This window comes from Amblyomma mixtum, chromosome 3 (genome assembly GCF_055824585.1).
Source record: "Amblyomma mixtum isolate Tamu chromosome 3, ASM5582458v1, whole genome shotgun sequence".
In the NCBI taxonomy this organism is placed as follows: Eukaryota; Metazoa; Arthropoda; class Arachnida; order Ixodida; family Ixodidae; genus Amblyomma; species Amblyomma mixtum.
Window position 1 is genome coordinate 156,512,103 of NC_143014.1, and position 16,905 is coordinate 156,529,007.

The 16,905-nt window shown below is 41.7% G+C and overlaps 2 protein-coding genes across 16 annotated transcripts in view; one reads left to right on the forward strand and one right to left on the reverse strand.

The window, feature by feature from the left end:
* Positions 1 to 10,934, reverse strand: part of LOC149352463 (histone-lysine N-methyltransferase SMYD3-like) — a 48,365-nt gene extending 37,431 nt beyond the window's left edge. For both annotated transcript variants that reach the window (XR_016290798.1, XM_089581638.1), the window contains exons 1-6: positions 10,673 to 10,934; positions 10,514 to 10,577; positions 7,131 to 7,241; positions 6,451 to 6,520; positions 3,220 to 3,347; positions 432 to 499 (exon numbers count right to left, since the gene is read on the reverse strand). Coding sequence is in view for 1 of the 2 variants with exons in the window: in XM_089581638.1 (XP_089437764.1) it covers positions 432 to 499; positions 3,220 to 3,347; positions 6,451 to 6,520; positions 7,131 to 7,241; positions 10,514 to 10,577; positions 10,673 to 10,812 (581 nt within the window). In the remaining variant the exon portion in view is untranslated. The remainder of the gene's footprint in view (positions 1 to 431; positions 500 to 3,219; positions 3,348 to 6,450; positions 6,521 to 7,130; positions 7,242 to 10,513; positions 10,578 to 10,672) is intronic.
* Positions 1 to 16,905, forward strand: part of sws (patatin like phospholipase domain containing sws) — a 153,488-nt gene that overhangs the window by 43,327 nt on the left and 93,256 nt on the right. For 10 of the 14 annotated variants that reach the window (XR_016290797.1, XM_089581636.1, XM_089581624.1 and 7 more), the window contains exons 1-5: positions 11,129 to 11,518; positions 11,655 to 11,736; positions 11,837 to 11,931; positions 12,189 to 12,268; positions 14,291 to 14,428. Coding sequence is in view for 13 of the 14 variants with exons in the window: in XM_089581636.1 (XP_089437762.1) it covers positions 11,396 to 11,518; positions 11,655 to 11,736; positions 11,837 to 11,931; positions 12,189 to 12,268; positions 14,291 to 14,428 (518 nt within the window). In the remaining variant the exon portion in view is untranslated. Of the gene's footprint in view, positions 1 to 11,128; positions 11,519 to 11,654; positions 11,737 to 11,836; positions 11,932 to 12,188; positions 12,269 to 14,290; positions 14,429 to 16,905 lie in introns of those variants that run through there. The other 4 variants (XM_089581628.1, XM_089581631.1, XM_089581632.1 and 1 more) reach the window with 3 other exon arrangements.

Sequence of the window (16,905 nt, forward strand, 5' to 3'; positions counted from 1 at the left end):
CCATGTACTGTTATTCAACTGCCGCTTAGTTCAACTACTGGTCAACTGAACTGTATAGAAAAACGCCTGTTACACAGGCACTTTCTAACTGCGCGTAGCTCTGGTGCCTGACAGCCAGAACGCAAGCATTTTTGAACAAATGAGCACAGTTTAACCAATCCATGTCACTATGATTGCTTTCTAAATTTTTACTCTCAATTCCAAACCCCTGAAGTCATTAGTAAATAGCAGCTGCTTTAATTTTATCAGAATATGTACTTACACCCACAGGAATTACTTTGGCTAAGCCTAGGAACCTTGGTAAGTGAGAAACCTAGCTTGTTTTACGAATCACAGCCATGCTATCATTTGTGTTTGCTCGTAAATTAAATCCCCAGAAAAATAAAGGAAAGCATATACTGTTGCAACATTATATGCAAAGGCAAACTTACCCAAGATACAGTGCAGTTCCAATAGAAGTATGCATCTCATTACAGATGCAGTAGCTATTAATAACCATCTGAAATGAATAATTTAAGCAAGAACCATAACTTTTTAGTCACATTACGAGACTTAAAAATGGCTGATAAAGGACGCTCCTCAAGACTCGACTGCAGCTATCAGTATTTACGAGCTATCCTAGATTACAGTACGCCTACCCTGCAGTGAATTTTATTTTTACATCTACTCTCAATGACGAGATAGTCTGTGAATTTTTCTAGAGCTCGTAGACTTCTTTCAGCACCTGTGTTGTGCTTAGGCACAGAAGAGGCTTCACAACATTATCCAGCCCAGTGATGACAAAGAGAAAAGTAACTGGGACCTCTTCATTGTCACTATAGTTTTCAGATGCTTTGTGCCATCACATTTATGCCAGAAGATACTGTGGAAGCTTATTGCCACTGCTCTTCTACTCTTCATGTCGTGTGCCCTCAGGCTCGGCCTGCCTGCACGTTCATGCACTTCATTTTATAATTTTTGATGCTTCACCCCATTGTAAATGTGCACTGCGAAGAAGCTGCCCTTGTGACTGACTGCCACTGCATTTGCCAGTTCATACATTAGTGCACCTTACTTTCTGTTGGTCGCTGAAAGTACCGTGTGATCAGAAATTGACAAAACTGTAAATGCACTTGCTGGGAAAATGTATAATCTGGGAATGTACTAACCAGAGAGAAAAACAGTGTTTCTCTGTGTAACACCTTATTGCTCAGTTTTGAGCATAACCACCAGGAAATTGTTAAAACTGGGAACATACAACAAGGTTCTACTGTAATTGCTTAAAGGGACACTGAGGAGAGCACTATTAATATTTTTTTTATAGTAAAATCCGATAGTTCGGCATGTCATGGCTTTGTTGCCACTTGGCCAGCAGCGAAAGATGCATTTATTTCTAAGAAATTTGGATTCGAAGTTGAAAAAGTTTTTCCCGCCGCTCTGATTCAAACTTGGGATTCTCCTATGACGACACAGGACTAAGAGACGTGAAACATGACGTGCGCATGACGTAGCGCAGACTCCGTGATTTCTGGCAGCCAGCAGTGCGGCCTAGCAGCAGCCGAAAAGAAAGCTACCGCCGGCCGCACGTTGAAGGCATCTATCGGCTATTGCGGCCGTCGCTACAGTCGGTTCGATTACGTTTGCACTGGCGTTTTGCCAGCATTACGATGGATCTCGTTCTCGAAGTCGTCAACGAAGTTCACGCAAATAGACACCTTTAGCATACCGTGTACCTTGTTACCGCTAGCGGAATACCGGGAGCCCGCCTACCACCGGAAAACAGGCGCTGATTTGTCCCGATGCTTCAGGAGCGCGCGTAGCTGCCGGGCACATGGCGCCATCTGGCGACGTCAAGGAGGTTTGCGCATGCATTGGCTGCGCCTCAGTGATTCATGGTTTCTCGGCTCCTGGTGTTGCTAGAACCATTCGTTCTAGCAACACTGTTTTGTCCTATGACCTCATCACGCTTGTACTTGCGAGTCTGGCCTGTGGCGGCGATACCTGTATTTTGGTTCTTGCTCTTTTCTACGTTACAAGACCTTTGTTGTCAGTATGAGTGGCGTTTTTGTAATCAGGAGCTGGTATTCTGTCAATACAAGCCAACTTCAATTTCTCCTCAGTGTCCCTTTAATGTCTGGCTATGTCTATCACTAAAATCTGGTATCAGTACCAATGAAGATGCCCACATATGCATATAAACTTCTGTCGCTGCAAAAAAAAAAAAGTTTCATCTGAGGCACAACATTAATTGTTTTCACCTTTCATACATGCATAAAAAAGAAACTAAACAAGCCAGTTATGCTAGACCTGTCCTGCGAGCCTGTGAAAGAAACTGTGAAACTAAACATAAAAATCAGAGCCTATAAGCAACAAAAAAAAAAACAAAAAATTGTAATCACTAGATACGCATGCCAATCATGGTAGAAGCACTACTCTTAGCTGATAGGGTAGCTGAGACACACAGATTACACATTATAGGTGCTTCCAAAATGTTTTTCCAACAATCAGCAAAGAGGGCTTCTTTATAGAACTCTTCACTGCAGTCATATTTTATAACTAAGAACAGGGCAAGTTACTAAACTCTTGTGGGCTTTCTGATTAGTATGATCATTACTTACAAGAATGAAAAGTATTCCAAACTAGTGGTATAAACAATGCGGCAACTCATATATCAATGTTGTATCTTTATTTACTTGTGAAGTAAATGTCTTGGTTCTTTGTCATGCAATATTACATGCAACTGTGCCAACTCCACTATGCTACACCATGCTTTACAACAGAGGACTAATGGTAAGGAAAACTGCTGCACTTACAACTAATATGAAACAGCACAGCATTCTTATCGCCATCTCAAGTCCATCTTATCGCCACCCCAGTGCTACCAAGGATAGCATTGGGATAATTTTCACATTAAATGGCCACAGTTCAAGACAGCATTACTACTTAATCAAAACTTTAATAATATAAGCAGTAATATATGCAGAGTCAGTTCAAGACAGCATTACCACTTAATCAAAACTTTAGTAATGTATGGAGTAATATATGTAGAGTCAGTTTAAGACAGCATTACCACTTAATCAAAACTTTAGAAATATATATGCAGAGTCAGCAAACATCCTCTCTACAGGACATACAGGCAAACAGATCCCAGAAATCTTTGCCCCAGAAATGCACCAATAGCATGTTCTGTCATTATGTGCCTCATTCATATGCTAACTGCCTTTGTGCCTGAATTTTCACCTTGCCATAAATCTCGAAGCCCACTTCAGGCTCTGGTATGTACTTCTCATCCAGGAACACCTTGACTGTCTCCCACAGTTTGCGAAATTCACACAAGCGACGTTGGTCCTTCTTGATGGAATCCACATCTAACAGAAAGGAAAAGAACAGCTACACTGTTTACCACAAACCATGTTACAAAAGATTCACACAATGTCACACATCCAGCCCTGCCAGATCTTGACAAGCACCAAGACAGCACTTGCAGCAATAAGTGCAAAAGCCCATAGTCAGTATTTTAGGTAGCCATCATCTCACTTACTGCCTTATCATTAATAGATGCAGTAACCAACGGCCACCCAAAAGGTGCACTAAAGAGGATTTTGAGTTTGTCTCTTTATTCCAGGAACTCAATCTATATGCTGTGAGTGTTCCTAGAAGTTTGAATTATTATCCTGTGTCGATGATTTCCCTAATAAATTGGATTAAACGTCCCGGCTCCCGCCTTTTTTTAAAAACTCACCACGGTGAGTAGGAGGAGTCAACCAACATGGTTGCCATGACGAAAAGCACACGTGATGTGCCTTTCAGCCAATCGCGTCGCGGCTTGCCACTTTGCTGTTGGAAGAGTAATACGCGGAGTGATCTTCGAAAATTTGCGGGTTGCTAGTTGGACTATGTTCAGCCGGAGCAGATGGTCGGGTGCATCACCCCTGCGGCAACAGACGGGGTGGAAAACATAGTTTGCTTGCTTCAGGCTTGTTATTTCAATATGTTCGATGAACCACAAATATGTAGTAGTTTTATCAAGCTATTATTTACATCGTGTCCAAAAAGAGTAATAAAAATTACTTTCGTAGTCTTCACGGACTACAGTATTTTCACTGACTACTGCAGAGTGATGAGGTCAAGTCTCACAAAAGCACAGTCTACCCATATTTTCATTTCCATGGGCTTAATTTGCAGCTATGTTGTCTGTGACTGAAACTATTTATTGACAGAAACCCAAGAAACAAAATAAAATTGATAACGAAGTTTTACAGAACACTCTTCAGTGCACCTTTAAGGGGGGGATGCAAGGCTGAAGAGTCAACTTTTGAACTGCTGTATCAATGCTCATAAAAATTTTGGGGATGGTTTAGCTTCTTATCATTAGAATATATCCTAAATTTCATTACCATAGCACAAACAAGCAAAAAAAAAAATGCATAGCTGTCATATAGAGCAATTAGTTGTGTCAACTTAGGAAAACTATCATTTCAAAAATAATGGAGATATAATTGTTTGTGATTAGATATTTTCCAGATGGTTCATAGTGCACGATAAGGCCTGCCACATGTTCTTTATATCATGTCTGTAAAACTCTCATCACTTTAAAGGTAATTTTTTCTTTTGTCCTAGTCAGACATCTGACAATTTTTTTTGCTAAAAAAAGCTTGGGGATCTAAAAAACGCCTCATCTTGTTCCTCACAAAAATTTCAGTCGAGAAAGCTTTTGGCAATGCAGTTCAGAAATGACAGTTTTCCTCATGGTTTTGTTTTCCCAAAAAGTGCTAACAGAGAAACATAACTTGAAAAATTTCAGAATATGCTATTTAATTTTATGGCCAAAAATAATTTATCAAAGTACCCTACTGCATAGGTTTGGCCCTTCTCTTCGAACATGATGCTTCTCTGTGGCAAATGCCCCGCCGTGGTGGCTCAGTGGTTACGGCGCTCGGCTGCTGTCCTGAAAGACGCGGGTTCGATCTCGGCCGCGGCAGCCGAATTTCGATGCAGGCGAAATTCTGGAGGCCGGTGTACTGTGCGATGTCAGTGCACGTTACAGATCCCCAGATGGTCGAAATCTCCGGAGCTCTTCACTACGGCGTCCCTCATAGCCTGAGTTGCTTTGGGACGTTAAACCCCCATAAACCATAAACCAGCACTCTTGTTTGCGCTCATGAAATGCTTTCCTTGGTTGCTTGGTTGGTTGGAAAGATAAAACAACCACTGTTCAATACACCCAAAACGAGGTCTTCTTAGCGAGACTCCGAGTGGCACGAAAACAGTGTTGGAAGGTCATGTGCTGTGTTTGTCAATCCAAGCTTCTGTTTCGGTTCACCAGCCAATCCACGGTTGCATTGGCCAAAAATATGCCTTTCTTTTTTTTTAGTGTTTCTTTAGTGGTCTGGTGTACTCTCAATAGATGGTTTCCCATGATTAGAAAGCACGCAAAAAAAAACTTTATAACGTAGGAATTCACACCACGTTCGCTTTATGGCCAGTTCGGTCTCTGTGTGTTGAAAAAAAGCGTTCATAGGTGCTTTCGATGGCGAACATGCACCACTGTTCTCATGAAAAGAATATATTTTCTTTGTTTCTACAATGCTGATAACAACCAAACTTGAAGAGAAGTTTCGTTATTAAATCAGGAATCCATAACAACACAAATCCAAAAACACGTTTTTTTTTGTGTGTGAAAATAGTGACTCTAGCCCCGCACCCCTACACTTAGAATCGCCAGTCATTTAGACTAATTACTGCAACATTTACACTAAGCCTTGGTGAACAGAAGTGAGCATCCCCAATCATCTCTGGTAGCACACAATGACACCCACTACTGACACTTATAATGGTTTCAGTCCCAAACAGGTAAATCAAAAACAGAGTGCAGCATAGCCAGAAGCTCAGATAAGGCTACCATGCCCTTAGGTCAGTGTGACAACATAGTTCAGTCTTTACCCTCCGTTGCGTTTACAGACAATCACACAAACACGATGCTACATTCTTTGTTAAGACAAGGTATCCCGCTCACAGGGTTTGTTATCAAGCATGTACCAAAGCACCAAAGTCACCCTTGAGGCGTCAGAGCTTTGCAGGGGTGAGGGAGACAAGGAAGGTGAGGTGGAGGTCTCCCTACAGAAGCTTGCATCTTCAGGGCTACCATAAGTCCTTTGCTAGAAGGCTCAACAACAAACCTTATTTAATGGACACTTTTGACAAACGTGCCACATACTGAGGAAAACTGAGCAGTTGCTTTTTCTGCATTCACTTAAAGTAGAAATTATTGTGATAGCAGTGCTATGTGAAGTAGGGATCTGCATGGGCTGACAAAAATAGGAAACTAAGCCTTAAGTTTACATGGAGTGCAATTGACTAGACCACTGCCACAGAACCATCACTTTTTTTGTCTACTGTCTATTTTTTTTTTTATCTCTAAAAAAAATAAGAACAGGTCACGTGCAAAGTAAGAATTGTATTCCTACTCACGTGACATAAGGTCAGCAAAACATCTTTTCCTTCCAAACACCGTTTCAGTCTCGAACCATGCATCCTTGTTCTGAAATTAAGAACTGAAAATGGCTTAGAGCCATCTCAGCATAGCTGGAACCTTGATGCATACTAGGGTAAAGGTAAGGGCTAGTTGGTGATCCAAGACAAAGAATTGCAGCGCAACACAAAAAAAGACGACGAACATACAGATCACCAAAAGTTAGCTTGACAATGCAAAAAAGATCCCCTGTTTAAAGTTACTGGAAAATGAGCTTCCTGACAAGCACTGAACTGCAATCATCACTTCTAATCAGCAACAACTGAATTACTCAATGCATGTACATGACTTTCTCCATTTGCATTGCATAAAACTACTGTCAGTAAACATGCACATTCTTCTGAGCTGCCTACGCTTATGCACAAGATGAAAATTACACCTTGTACGCATTTTGCAAGGTATCTCTTCAAAATGTAGTCAACAAGAATCGCATCAACATAGTAGTTTGGCTATGTTATAAACAAGAGCTGCTTTCTACATAGTTCTGAGCTATGCACTGAGGTGGATCTTTTGTACACAAACATCTCGACAGATCACCACAGGCTAACACTATGAACTATCCTTCACCATCCTAACACTTCAGAGAAATTTGCAATGTAAAGAACGAATCATTACTAACACTGAGCTTCACCAGCAGCTTGCAGAAGTAGCGTACTAATGTTTCTGGAACATTGGGGGCCACTTTACGCAAGGCTGCACACTCCACCTTGTGGTCTTGCCAGGCTTGTCTCTGAGTCAACAGACACAAAAAAAGCTGAATAAATGTGGAGTCATGCATACATGCAGAATGCATGAAGCACACATTAGAATTCTGCGGAGTCTTAGCAAACACAAGGAGCGCTATTTTTGATTAAAAAAAAAGTAGTAAAAGTTTCGCTCTCACTACTGTAATAAATATGCTGAAAAAAAAAGAAGGAATGAATGAGAGAAAAAAGAAATGCATGCTGGTCAAATAGGAATCACATATCAATGATGCATACTATGCAGCTCTTCAGTCTAATGGCATGATCCACTGCACAAGCACGCACAGAACTAGAAGAAAAAAGAAAACACAGAGAGCTACTAAAACATGCTAGCTTGTATGTGGTCATATCCCACAGACAAAATAACACCACGTAACGTACATAGCAAGGCAGTGTCCATATTATTTATTATCTAAAAAGTAAAAAGAAAAAGTGATAATGGCTTACAGAAAAATCAAGCATTTTGAAATAAATTCCTGCCCCTATGAACTGCAATGATAACATTTCTGATGCAACTGACACAGGTCATGGACATCTGGCTGACTCACAGAGAATTAGGAAGCATTTATGCACAACCAAATGCAAGAAAACTTCATCACATTGATGCCACTGACGACTAGATGATTGTATCAGTTACAAATAGACGTGCAAATGGAAAAATTTTATAACTGAATTAAATATGAATATTCAGAAAAAGCTTTTTCGAATGCTGAAAGATCCTCTCAAAGACTAAAGGACTAATGGCAGAAAGCTGCAGAAAAGAGAAAAATTAAAGATGTTAATGGGTAAAAGTGTTACGAGGAACAAAAGTGACAAGAAAGCACGAGCAGCAATTACATCTCTATGTTATCAGCTAACGGTTCGAGATCACACATGTGGAGGTGAGAGCTGGACTCGCCTCCTCTCATGTGTGGGCGTGAAAACAGGCAACTGATGGCACACATCCAATCTACGTGCCTCGACTGCCTTTCACGTGTCCTGTAGACATTCATCTCTGATAGCAAATGAAAGCACACTCAGCTGGGTAGTATTTACATGAGCAACACGTTGAAGGTTACCACAAGATAACAATAATGTAATGAAAGGACTACAGACTGCTGGACACACAAAAAATTTAAATCATCAGACACCAATATAACAGCAGAAAAAACTGCTATCATCCCTGAAAAAAGGGGACTAGAAGTAATGCTACAAAGCTACACATCATAGTGACACAAACATGGCAAGCACAAGAAAGAAAAAACTATAGTGAAGCAATTGTGGATAAACTCTACCTTGGAGCAACCATACGCAATTAGTAATTGAACTCTGGCTATGTGTAGCACATTGTTGCATTTAACATTACTATTATTATCATATGCTATGTTTAAATCTGCGACGTATACTCTTCACCACTGTTGGTTTTCAGGTTCAATCTTAATTCTTTCCGCTTCCCAAAAATCTCATGTTTCTATGCATGCTCACTACAGGACGACTACACTGATATGCTAAATTTTAAACTATTATTATGTGCTGATGTCTGTACTTTCATGCATGCTATACATAGTCGCCAAAATTGCTTTGTCTCATTTGGCTGCTCTGTTATTAGCAAGCCAGCATCAAGACCAACAGGTTGTTCCTGGCACCAACAACATTGATTAATTGACCGTTTGGTTGATCGACTGAGTGATTGATCCCACTTGATTATTATTATTGAAAATGATGAAAATATTAACATGGTTAGTTTTAAGCGACTGAAGCAACCACATCACCACTAGCACTATACAAATCACGCTGTTTCCCTTTTCCTGATTTTCCTTCCAAAACTGCCAAAAGTACAAAATACTTTTCCCGGCAATATTTTTCTTTGTTTCCTGATATTAGATAAAAGAATTTATAACTGTATGTACTATCATAAACAAATAAAATGTGTTATTCAGGAAGTATATCAGCTAGTACAAGGTGATTTCTGATGACATGCAGTTTTTTCACTCAACAATGGACTCAGCAGAAGGTGTAAAGAGTGTGGGACACTCCAAAGGTTTTTTTACATCCCCCGAAGCATGTATGCTTCACTGCAAGCAGATTTATCAAAGGCCATGCACTATCATGATCGTGTTTCATTACTAACAATGCACATTGCATGTATTGCCCTACAAGTACATTAGTTTTAAAAATAAGGGGCTTAATAACACATAGCTTTGGCAAAAAGATTGAAATCAAAGCCTTTTGAAATGCTTTCAGTTCTTCATAGCATGAATGGTGGAAATAAAACACTAACCTCACTTGTTAAAAAGTTACATGCCACAACAAATTAACTTCTTTTTCTTCTTTTCAAGGGTTTTCCTGAAGCTTTCTTTTTGTTATGAGAGCATCATAACATTAAAAAAAAACATCAGCAATTTATTCGATTCAATCACTTAATATTCTACATGTGTACACTGTCACTTTCAATGTCTTCAGTCCGGACATCTGTTCCCAGTCAGTTGTATCTGATACCAGTGAACATTCCACAGATAAAGCTGCCCCAACAAGCCTTTTCAATGACGTACAACCTTCAATATTGTATATCTTTGTGCTTGCTCAGTAAGCCAATGCCAGCAGCAAGAGCATTTACTCCAAAGCCATGAGCGAGTTACAGCACAACAGAGTTTTAACAGGGTGCCATACGTGTATGCCATTTTTTTTTAAATAGCACTAGGAATAGCAATTCAAAACATTTTTTTTTTTTCGTATGGCACCACTAAAGCCGTATATTCTGAGAATTTCCCGGCTTTAACATTTCTTGAAGCACTTAGTGCCGCGACTAAGCACTTTCAAACGGGGTGAACATAATGCCACTTTATGCAAGCCATCAGATTGAAGCGTTTGCACGAGGTATGAAGTACGATAACTGAGCATTCCTGCCAGAAAAGACGGCGATTGACAGTGCACAATGGATGATGACTGCGCACGCTGAAATCATCACAACCATACAAAAATTAACAGTATCTACTTACGCATATGACTTATCACCCTTGATATTGAGGTGATAATGATCGGCTTTACCATTACTTGACGATTTCGTCTTCTCTAAAACGCGCTCGCGACGCTGCGGCCAAAGGCTAGAGCTAGAGCAGTGTGTGCCTTGTTCTGAACGGAAAGGATGATTACTGAAGCGCTCTTGTACTCGCTTCGCGCCCGTTCGTACGGGCTTCTGGATTCGCTGATCAATCAAGCAAGAAAAACCAAGCCTGTGAGTGCAGTCAATTTCGCAGCGATCGGATCCGTGTGCTCTCACCTGACAGAGCTTGTTGCAGTAGTAGACGCACTTGCATGCAGCACATCGCTTTAGGTTGCCGCATCTTGGGAAAAAAAAAAGGGGGGGGGGGGGGGGGGGGGTACAACACAATTCAATGTGACATATGTGCGCACTGTCAAAACTTAGCTGGCGCCTTACTCTGAAAAGCAGTAATCGCATATACGGCCGCGGCCTTCTTTTCCTAGGATATAGACAAACGGCGTTGAAGATAGAATCTCGTCCCCTGCTTTGTACGTTAGCATTTTCTGAAGCTGCTGTGCCATTGATGGCTTGAACATAGACGCTCCCTTGCCAGTTTATGAACAATGACACGCGCTTGACAGCTCGCAACGTGCGGAAGGAATAGACTACATGCTGACCGCGATGTAAACGGCGTCAAAAGTAACGCGCCCTGGCGCCCTTGCCAAGCCAAGGCCAAGCTGCGGCAATTCCGAAACCGCCGAAACTGCCGAAAATGCTCAGAAATGTTGGCTAATGTCTTTAACGTACTAGAAAGGTCGCCGAATATTAAGTTAACACCACTTTAAAAAATTAAGCAAAAGTTTATATGCTCTTTAATTATAATGGTGCTGTTATGTCATGATTAATTGACAGTGTTTTCCTTTTCGGCAGTCGTGATTGACTGTGGCACTGGAAAGTACCGCAGGAGCTAGCCGGAGCCAGCTGAGCTCGCTGCGAAACAAGCTGCGAAACAAACACTAGTGTCCCCATGTACTGCCGCTTTAGCACCTGCACCTTTCTCGGCTCTCATCGGGGCTGCTGTAAGCCCTTGGTTCACGCGCGTCTATAGGGATGTGCAGTTATCGGTGCCAGGAAACGCGATAAGTGTGCAAGCGACATTGTCGCTAGCAACGCTCAATTATGTCCGCTTTCCTTAGTCACTTCGAAGACTTCTACTTCAGCGGCCCATATTGGGAATACTGGGAATTCATAGTGCATTCTTCATTCACTGCACTCATGTCTCACATGTTTGAGCATCACTTGGTAAGCGCATTTTATGCGATGAGCCGAAGGATGACGACACTGCTACTACGTGTTCGCTATCCTTTGCGCTAGCACCTTGTGCCTGTCATGTCCCGGTGTTTTGACTCAAACTTGGTTTCATCTCCTTTCACTGTAGGTGACAATATGCACCGTTGTCCTTTTGTCCGTTGCTGTCGCACTAGGAATAATTCTTTTTTATAGAAAGATAAAGAGCAAAGGTGCGTACCTCTAAGTAATACCCAGTGCGCTGCTCTCAGCGGTGCTTTAGTATATCGCTTCTGAATTTGGTTTGTGTGTTCTTTCTCCTTTACCGTACAGTGGACGTTGTGCGTGCACAAATGCTTGGCTCTTCAAGACCTCGCTTTCGCAAAAGGGACAAGGTGCTATTTTACGGGCGTAAAATGTTGAGAAAGGTAATCTTGCTTTGAAATTTTGCCTAAACGCTTTTCCTTGCTGAAATTTGAGGCATATCTGTGAATCTTTAAAACACCGCAAAAGACAGGGACACAGATAGAAAAGACACACACAGCGCTGTGTGTGTCTTGCTATCTGTGTCCCTGTCTTTTGTGCTGTTTTAAAGAATCATGGTTCACCAACTAGCCTGCACGTCTACCCTTGTAAGCTATATCTGTGAAGATGGGGAGCTTAGTGTGTTTTTTGTGCATCTCAGGTGAACTTCCTGACAACTCAAGCCACCAGTGGCAGGACACGGCTTAAGAATAGACAAATGGTGCTTCGGTTTGCTAAAAGGTAAAAAAAAAATGGCATAGTCTGAAGTGCATGCTTAATGTAGACGTTACAGTTGGTCTCAAGTGTGTTCCATGTTTCGAAATGTTGCATGTGAACAGAAGAAACATGACATGTTGTGTGTGAAAACCAAAGCACTCCTCTTATTTGTTGTCCTTTATCATGAGATTTTGTGTTCATGAAAAATCAAAGCCAGCAGTATAGTGTTGAATGCAATATTCACTTGATTCTTGTTATCCTTCTGTCGCAATTCAAAATTTTTCATGACCTTTGAACGTTTGTCCTGGTAGAGTATCTGACGCATGTTCAAGAATTTGCTTGGGATTTGAAGCAGCTCAGAAATAAGAGGAAAACTGGTATTAGGCATTTTTCTGCACTTGCCGCAGTATAGGTCTGTGTGCAAGATTTCTCTTCATTTCCTTTACCCCCACCACTTTATTTCACATAATTACAGGCATTTGCATAACTCAGGATACTATGAGAGAGAGTGCTGCCTGACAGCTAAGTGCCCGCTATTGAGACCTGAGCTGAATGCATTCACACCCTTTTGAGTCACAGTTTGGCTTTTTTGCTGTCTTGCACACTGCGCACTTCTGAACAGACACTGCAGGTGTGCTTTTGTATTCCAAGATTTCATGGCAGGCTCGTGGTGGGTGTTCAAATGCTGCTTATTGTGGACAAAGCACCACAGGAGCTAAGTTTAGGAAATGTCAGCAATTGATAGTTTTAGCTGGCATTGAACTAGGCATGACACCTCTGCAAAGGCGGTTCTGATCCACATTGGAAAAATATGTACTCTGTCATCTGTTGTGGTCTTGCCAGACGCGTGGTGTGTTGGTTGCTAAGGCATCATCTGCAGCTACTTTATCTATCCTAAAGCATTCTGGGTTGTAGTGAGTGAACTGGCTTGTTTGCAAGTGCATACCTCACTTATCTCAATAGCAACTGCTGCAACTTTAGGTTGTGCAGCTTGGCATTTCGGCACACTTTTTCATAGTTTCGCAATTGATGCATTTGACTGCATATTCCTGAATGAATTCATATTAGGTTTACACGTGCTGAAGTAAATTTACATATTATGGTGAATGCCTTCTGTTTATATTCATGAAAATGTATTCAGGGACTGCATTGTTGTTTTCTTTGCTTAGATAAGTTATGGCCCAAGACGTGGCAGCCAAGAGTAGCTAGAAGTCGTTCAGGCCTCCTTTCCAAATCAAGAAAACGGTTTTGGTGCAGTTCAGCTGGGTTTGGTTATAGCCAGGATGGCCGTCTACAGATCTCTTCAGACTTTATATATTGCAACTGCTAATATCGAATTTGTCCTTTTTGCGATTGTTGCCACATAATTCTGGCTTGCTGTGCAAGTTTTTTTGTAATATTGGGCATTGTGTCACTATGGCAGACATATATAATCATAATTTTTGCACCCAAAGCCACTGGTTTGTTTGTGCTCATATTTACAGAAGTTTTTGTTCAGAGTGACGCCTGTCTAGGGTAATTTTCTGCTTTGGTTTTGTGTTTTCAAGCTGAAGTAGAAGTGTGCCAGTGTCAGCTGTGAGGGCCTGCTAAACAGCATTGTTGTCGTCACTCAAGTGGTGGTAGTGCACTGTCATTTTCTCTCAAGAGAGAGAAATTTCTCCTTCCCCTTTCGTATGGCAGTTTATGCTTGTGTTGTGTCAACAGGTTGCAGTTGTACAAATTTCGGGCAGTTTTTGTATCTGCTTATGCCTTGCTGCAAGCAGTGGCATGCTTAAAATTCTAGAAAAACCAAGCCAAGGGTAATAAACTGTATTGCTATCTGCACTGTGAAGGCTTTTTGTGAGAATGTTTGGTGCATATGAGAGTCTGCTGACTAGTTTTGAAAAGTATTTACACCTGTCTTCATTAGTGGTCTATACGGGGCACCTTTTCATCTTGTTAAAAGTCCACAGTGTGGTCATTGGTTTTCACAACCTAGCATAGCTGACATGGTCTCAGTGACATTCAGGCCTCCCCACTTAATATTTTGGTAATGACTGCTTGCAGGCTGCTGCGCTTAAAAAGAGATCAGCCACCCACATTGCAGGTTAAGGAACCATCGCAGGCATTCCTTGAAGAAGATTATACAGAACAAATGGAGAAGCGCCTGCCTCCAGATGTTATCTATATGTTGCGAAGCATACGGTGAGTGCCAAAATTTCTCGTATAATTATGGTCAACTTGTCTATTATGGTCTATTTTATCTATAAATAATTAAGGAAAGCTTGTGAACGCTTGTGCAAACACCTAGCTCCTAGTCCTTTTGCATAAAGGAATTCTCCCTTCCAGCTACGTTTCAAGTCTTGTTCAGTAGCTAAAAGAGTTTTCATATCAAATCAATAATTCGGGAAAGAGCCAAGTACTCTGCTGTGTATGAAAAGTCGTCAAATGCTACCATGGCACTTTTTGAGTCAGCTGCATAATGCACGTGTTACAGCAATAAAGGTACCACTTACGTGAGCACTTTTATTGCACTTTGACAAGGACGTTGTATATATGGATTAATGAAAGTAGCTGCGGTATACCTTTTCTGAAGTTTTAGTTTTACGTAGCTCACAACACTCGTATTTTACTTTCACTTTGTGGCTTAATTCTTTCTTGCTGTTTCATTATTATTTTATGTTGTCATTTTCTCTGCCCATACCTTGCGGTTCCTAATTTCTTAAGAACAACATTCCCTATATAGTGCATTGCAGCTTTTTAAGTATAGTGCTGGTTTGACAAAAATATTTCGGGGCCCTCTTAAATTACGGATTTTTTAGTCGCACCCATATAAAAGACAGTTTTTCTGAAAAAAAATCACACATAAGTTGCACCGGTGTATAAAACGCCTGTTCATTCGCTTATCGTTATAAAAATGCACTGAGAATCCCTTTATCTGAGAGTGCAACGAAAATACACTCTCACGGGAGCTGTCGTGTGAAGATGATTCCCGAGCTTTGGCCAGTGTGCAGTCTTCCCATGGTCTGCCTTTTTTGTTGTCTTCATCGATCGGATTGCTGTTGCGGCTTTGTGCCAGTCCCGGATAATTTTTTAACTCGTCTCAAACCGTCTCCCTGCTGCCCGATTCCCGTCCTCCAGCACATATACTCAATGGCGCACAATTTGAGTTATTGCATCGTAGCCCCTTCGCATCGCATGCAGCATCATGCTGAGCAAGAACAACATGTGCGAAGACAAACCGAAATCGAAAGTTTTGAGAACATAGCTGAACTGACTGGACTGGATGCGGTCGTGGCGTGCGCTTTGTGTCGCTGCCGCATCCAGTTTGGCATTGGCAAGATTATGTGGTTCTACATATAAGATAACATTTTAAAGTAAGATCAATTCCCTTCTCTTTTACACAGGGATTTTATTTTTAAAGATTGTTATTGGAGACAGCAAAAATGACGTGGTGGTGCGTCATTTTTCACCGGATCTAAGTCGCATCGTTGTATAAGATGCATCAACAAAAATATTTTTTTAAATGAGACTTATACACTGGAAAGTATGGTAACTGTATTTAATTCGGCAAACAGGAACACAGATAGTAATCTGTGTAGGGTAGAGTGAGTGTATGCACAACAGGAACAGTCTGTCTTGCTTTGCTTCTGGACATTTCGGGTGTTCTAAGAGCAGGTGCCAGGGGAAGAGTTGAAGGGGAAATACTGTATTTACTCGTGTAATGAACTCACTTGCCTATTGAACCCATCCCCCAGTTTTGTTGTTGAGAATTTACTTTTTTATTGCGTAAACAATACTGCTCCAGGTTTCGAGCCATCGCGTAGCTCCCGGCGGTGGCCGAGGTCAAACAGATGGAGCGCCGTTGCCATAGCAACCGTTTCAGCCATGCTCCACCAGGCGGCAGGATCGTCGCTGTGCCGCCACCGCTGCCGCACGCCTATTTGTGCGCTCTCGATGCATGTATCGGAATGTGGAGAGAGGAGAGAGGAAGCGGGAGGGAAAGGGGGAATAAATACGCGCATTCGTCTCGGGCAAAACAGTTGCTGCTTGCTTACGCAACTTGCCCGGTTTAACCAGAGCTAAACCTCAGATGATTTTTTTTTCTTTTTAACGCATTCGCTTTTCTTAACATGTTTGAGTTTTGCGCAGTCTGCAGCATAGATCTCGGCATCGCGCTGATACATTCACGGCATGTTTATCGTTTGAGGAGAGACCTCCTGTGGGGTTGGCACGCTCGGCGAACTTGGTAGAGCGCCAAGACGCTATGTGCCCTTCACAGTAGCGCCGGCAACAGTTACACACTCAGTGCACTGCTGTGTGCCAGTGTATGCCTAGAGAGCTGACAAGTGTTCAAGCATAGGAGAGGAGTGTAACAGTTGAAACCACAACACTGTAAAACATCTACAGTGAAATGCTACGGAGGAACCAGGACCTTCAGACGACCCCCCAGTGGTCTGGTGAGCTCAAGATAAAGAGTGAAAATACCTAACCCCTCCCACACCACAGCTGGTGCTTAAACATTCGCATTACGCACTCATAACTGTCCTACGAGTTTTTTAACCTCTCATAAAAACGTGCACTTTACCTTCAAGGCTGGTGTTCAGCGTGTTCGCTTTATCTCGCCGCTGTTTGCTGGCACTGTTGACTATCTCAAAATCATCAAATTGTGACATGATACA